This window comes from Alligator sinensis, unplaced genomic scaffold, assembly GCF_000455745.1.
Source record: "Alligator sinensis unplaced genomic scaffold, ASM45574v1 scaffold1542_1, whole genome shotgun sequence".
NCBI classification, from domain to species: domain Eukaryota; kingdom Metazoa; phylum Chordata; order Crocodylia; family Alligatoridae; genus Alligator; species Alligator sinensis.
Window position 1 is genome coordinate 286,231 of NW_005842452.1, and position 4,851 is coordinate 291,081.

General features: G+C 65.7%; 1 protein-coding gene across 1 annotated transcript in view; it reads left to right on the forward strand.

Moving 5' to 3' along the window:
- CALCOCO1 (calcium binding and coiled-coil domain 1) overlaps positions 1 to 4,350 on the forward strand; it is a 7,952-nt gene extending 3,602 nt beyond the window's left edge. Inside the window, exons 5-14 of the mRNA XM_025212262.1 lie at positions 1 to 129; positions 257 to 347; positions 433 to 588; positions 937 to 1,191; positions 1,539 to 1,664; positions 1,831 to 1,926; positions 2,058 to 2,169; positions 2,596 to 2,810; positions 3,243 to 3,349; positions 3,695 to 4,350. Coding sequence (XP_025068047.1) covers positions 1 to 129; positions 257 to 347; positions 433 to 588; positions 937 to 1,191; positions 1,539 to 1,664; positions 1,831 to 1,926; positions 2,058 to 2,169; positions 2,596 to 2,810; positions 3,243 to 3,349; positions 3,695 to 3,878 — 1,471 coding nt within the window. The 3' untranslated portion in view covers positions 3,879 to 4,350. The remainder of the gene's footprint in view (positions 130 to 256; positions 348 to 432; positions 589 to 936; positions 1,192 to 1,538; positions 1,665 to 1,830; positions 1,927 to 2,057; positions 2,170 to 2,595; positions 2,811 to 3,242; positions 3,350 to 3,694) is intronic.
- Positions 4,351 to 4,851: the final 501 nt, after the last annotated feature.

Consider the following 4,851-nt stretch of genomic DNA (forward strand, 5'->3'; position numbering starts at 1 on the left):
GGCTGTGACAGAGGAGCGAGATGCGCTGAGCCAGCAGCAGGCCGGGCACCTGGCTCGGATCCGCACACTGGAGGAGGACGTCCAGGCCATCAGCGCCAAGGTGCTGCAAAAGGAGGTGGAGCTGGACAGGTGAGCTGGGCCCAGGGGATATGGCAGGGGGCTGGGAAGTTAAGCAGCGGTTGTCTGCCCAGATTGGTACTCGGTTGCCCCGCCAGGCACTGACAACCCCCCCACCCCACCCCACCCCCATCTGCAGGATGAAGGACACGGTGAAGGCGATGATGAGGGAGCAAGAGCGGATCCACCACCAGCTGAAGGAGGAGAGTGCCGAGAAGGAGCATTACCAGGTGAGCCAGGGGCAGGGGGCAGCCGGGCATGGGGTGGGCACCCAGGCGGGACCCCCGGGCACTGAGGACCGGGCCCGCCCTCCAGGTAAAGCTGCAGGGCTCAGAGCAGGAGGGCGTGTGCCTGGTGGGCCAGCTGCACCGGGCCGAGGCCCAGCGCGCCGCCGGCATCTCCCAGGCCCTGGCACTGAAGCAGGACATCAACAAGCTGCAGCAGAAGCTGGCAGCCGCGCAGCAGAGGACGGTGAGTGACCCCAGGTGCCCCCTGCCCCTACTGCCATCCCACCTGGCCCCTCCACCAGAGGGGAGCAGAGCGGTATAGCAGTTAGAGCAGGGGACACCTGCGTTTCCTTTCCTTGTGGAACCTGCAGTCTTTTTCTTTACCCCCACCCTCTCCAAAATGCCCATTTCCAATCAACCAGCTTGCCCCTGCGGGGTCTTGAACTCACAACTCCAAGCCCCTGGCAGCGGGCACTTGGTCTCCTGCTCTTCTGTTGCATCTAGTTATAGGGCAAATGGGGGTGGCGCACCCCAGAGTCTGGGTTCCAGCCCCTGTATGACCGCCCCCATCTCTGCTTCCCTCCCCCCCCAGGCCCAGCTGGAGGCACTGAGTGAGCAGCTCCGCTGCACCCAGGACCTGCTGGCTGCCAGCCAGCAGAAGGTGGCACTGCTGGGCGAGGAGCTGGCCAGCGCCGCCTCCATCCGCGACCGCACCATCGCCGACCTGCACAAGAGTCGCCTGGAGTCGGCCGAGACCAACATCAAGCTGGCGGACATGACCCTCAAGTGGAAGGAGGGCAAGGGGCAGTGGGGCAAAGAGAAGAGCAGCCTGCTGCAGAGCATGGAGGTACCGTGGGACCCCTCAGTGCCAGAGGTGGCTGCTTCTGGGGTGTGGCAGCCAGATGGCAGCATGGAACGGGAGGTGCTGGCTTGGGGCTTGGCAATGTGGCACCCCCAGGGCGAGCAACCCCCGCCTCTACCCTCTTCCCTGCAGCACAGCACCCCTGCTGAAAACCCACCCACCCTTTGCTGAACCCCAACCCAGTCCCATGCAGCGCGGGAGTACCGGGGGGTTGTGGGGCCTGGCTGCCCAATCTGGAGCCTGCTTGGCCCTTGGGAATGGGAGGGGAGGGGAAGGGGCTTCTTGGGCTGCCCCCCTCCCTGGTGCAGCCCCCCTGAGTGCAGCACCTGCAGGCGGAGAAGGACAAGATCCTGAAGCTGAGTGCTGAGGTGCTGCGGCTGGAGAAGAGCCTGCAGGAGGAGCGGGCCCAGAAGCAGGCGCTCAAGGCCGAGCTGTCCCGGGAGAGGGATGCCAGCCTGGTAAGTGGGCTGGGACTGGGGCAGGGGCTGGGCCTAGGGTGGGCACTACGCCAGGGGCAGGGCTTGGGGGCGGGGGTCCCCTGGGGCAGCTTCCAGGGGGTGTGCGGGAATAGGGGGCGGGGGTTGGCCACATGCAGGAGGAAGTCTCATAGCTCTGCCCCACCAGGTGCAGCTGTCAGAGACCAAGCGGGAGTTGAAGGAGCTGCGAGCTGCCCTGACAGTGTCGCAGAAGGAGAAAGAGCAGCTGCAGGAGGAGAAGCAGGTGGGTGCAGAGGGCAGCGGGGGGGGTCGGGGAGCCCAGGGTTGGTGTCCCCTTGGCTGCCTGCCTGGGGGGGCAGAGACAGCACCAGGGGGCAGGCCGAGAGCTCCGGGCACTGACAGGCGCTGTGGCAGGAGCTGCTGGAGTACACGCGCCAGCTGGAAGAGAGGCTGGAGAAGGTGGCTGATGAGAAGTGGCGCGAAGTGGCAGTGCCCGAGGATGAGGAGGAGGCGGCCGTGGCTCTGGGTACGTGTCCCCTGCCCCAGACCTGCCCCCAACGCCAGGGCTGGTGCAGCTCCTTGGCCCTTCACGGGCTCAGCGCCCCATCCCAGCTCAGCCGTGGCCAGGGCTGCCCCCATGCCACCTCTCCTGGTGCCCACCCAGGGACACCGGACCTCTTCTGCCCTGTAATGGGACAAGTTCCTCTGGCTCCGCCCCTACGCTCTTGCTGGCTCCGCCTTTATTTGCTGACTCCACCACCACTCTTTGCTAGCTCCTCCCTCCTCTTCTTGTTCTGTCCCTTACTGGTTCCACCTCTTGCTGGCTCCACCCCTATTCCTTGCTGGCTCCTCCCCTAACCCTTTTCTAGCTCTGCCCCTGGCTGACTCCGCCCCCACCAGCAGGGGGCACCGGCTGCCAGTGTTACCCGGCTCTGCCTCCCGCTCTCTCCAGCCTCCCTGGATTCTCCGCTCTCGGACTCCGAGGACGAGTCGCCCGAGGACCTGCGGCGCCATCCCCAGCTGAGCCCTTACAGCCTGTGTGACCAGCGAGCGGCCCCTGGCACCCCGCCCTGCCCGCGGGAGCCCGCCCCCCCCGTGGTGATCAGCCAGCCCACCCCCATCACCACCCACATTGCCCAGCCCACTGAGGACAGCAGCTCTGACTCGGTAAGTCTTGGGGAAACTGAGGCATGGGCGGGGGTTGGGGGGCAGACAGCATCCTGGCACCCAGCCGCTTGCTGGTGCACCATGAAACCCAGAAGTCCACCTCCCAGTCCCTTCCCGTGACCCCTTCTCATTGAACAAGGGGTGGGAAGTTCAAAGGCAGCAGCCAGAGGCCAGGGCTCCTGGGTACTGGGCCAGGTTTGATAGAGAGGGGTCTGATGCGACTGGGGCCTGTGGGGGGGGTCAAGAGGGGGCTTGGCCAGCAGCTGGCTCTGGGGAGGGTCAGGCAGCTGGTGCATCGGTGCCAGCTTCTGGAGGGGCATGCCTACCCCTGGGACCTGGCTGCTTGTGCCTAGAGGAGAATCCCCCCACCTTAGCAGTGCAGGGGCTAGGACACACGTGAAGGGCGATGCACTCACTCCCGGCCCCTGGCAGGAGGCGGAGGACGAGAAGGCCGTACTGCTGGCAGCCGTGCAGAGCGGAGGGGAGGAGGCCAGCCTGCTGCTGCCGGACCTGGGCAATGCCTTCTACGAGGTGGCCAGGTGAGGGGCATGGCGCCCCAGGGGCTGGCAGCTGGATGGCAGACGGCTGGGTGCAGGGAGGGGAGGTGGGCGCACTGGGTGCTGGGACTCAGGTCCTGGGTGCTGGAGGTGAGGGGCAGAATGGGCACTGGGTGCTAAAGGAAGGGGGCAGGTGGGTGCAGGGGCAACAGGCTGGGCACTGCAGGGTGGGGGGAGGCTGGGTGGTGGGTGCCAGGTATTGGGGGTCAGGTTGGGTGCTGGGATCTGGAGGGGGATGTGCCAGGTGTTGCATGCCAGAGGGCTAGGCTGGGTGCCAGGTGCTGGGCCTGGACCCGGACCCAGCCCTGACCCTGCCCTGGCCCCCAGCGGTGTGACAGGCCGGCAGCAGGGGGAGCGGGCGCCCACGGACCTGCCAGCCTCCCCCGGGCTGTGGCGTGAGTGCCCCATCTGCCGGGAGCGATTCCCGCCCGGGTGTGACCGCGAGGCCCTGGAGGAGCACGTGGACGGGCACTTCTTCTTCAGCGCCCACGACCCCTTCACCTTCGAGTGACACCCAGGGGCCACCCCTGCCCAACGGGGATGGGGGGTCGCACTGCCCAGAGGGCTGGGGTGGGTCGGCCTTGGGCCCCCCTCCCCTGCCAGCTGGCACAGGCTGATCTCCTGGGTCCCTCGGGGCTCTGGGTCAGGATGAGGGGAGTGGGGGAGCTGCTGAGGGGCTCCACTGGGGGGGTTTTCCCCCCCCATGCCAGCCCCTGGAAAGCCCCCAAGCTGCTTCTGGCTGATGCCAGGGTGGGGACCCTGCTGCTGTCACAAGCGTCCCCCCCAGCCCCGGAGCCACATGGCCGATGCAGCTGGTGCCCCCTGGGTGGGCAGGAGAGAGGCTTTGGGCCCTGGCACACAGTTGTGTGTGTGTGCACAAGTGGGCCTATGTGTGCATGTGCATGTATGCACACAAGTGGGCCTGTGTGCATGTGTGCTCACAAACAGCCATGTATATATGTGTGTGTGTGGGCAAGTGGGCCTGTGTGTATGTGTGTGCACACAAGTGGGTGTTTGTGTATGTGTGTGTGTGTGTGCATGAGTGAGTCTGCATGTACATGTGTCTGTGTGCAAGTGGACCTGTGTGTGTATGTGCACATGTATACACATAAGTGGGCCTATGTACATATATGCACACATGTGTATGTATGTATGTGTGCACAAGTGGGCCTGCATGTACACATGTGCAAAATGGGCCCGTGTGTACATGTGGGTGCACAAGTGAGCATGCGTGGACACGTGGACACAAGGGGGCCTGTGCGCTTGTGTGTGCACAAGCGTGTACGTGCGCTCGGGGTCCCCCTCCCTGTGCCCTTGGCTCCAGCGCAGCTCCATCAAGCCCCCTTGCCCCTCCCCATGGTCCATTCCTGCCCCCTCAGCCGGGCAGTGCCCCGCTCCCAGGGCTGGTGCCCGAACCAGAGCCCCAGCAGCATCCAGCCTTTGCACCAGCACCTCTCAGGCCTGCCCCAGCCCCTTCCTCCTGC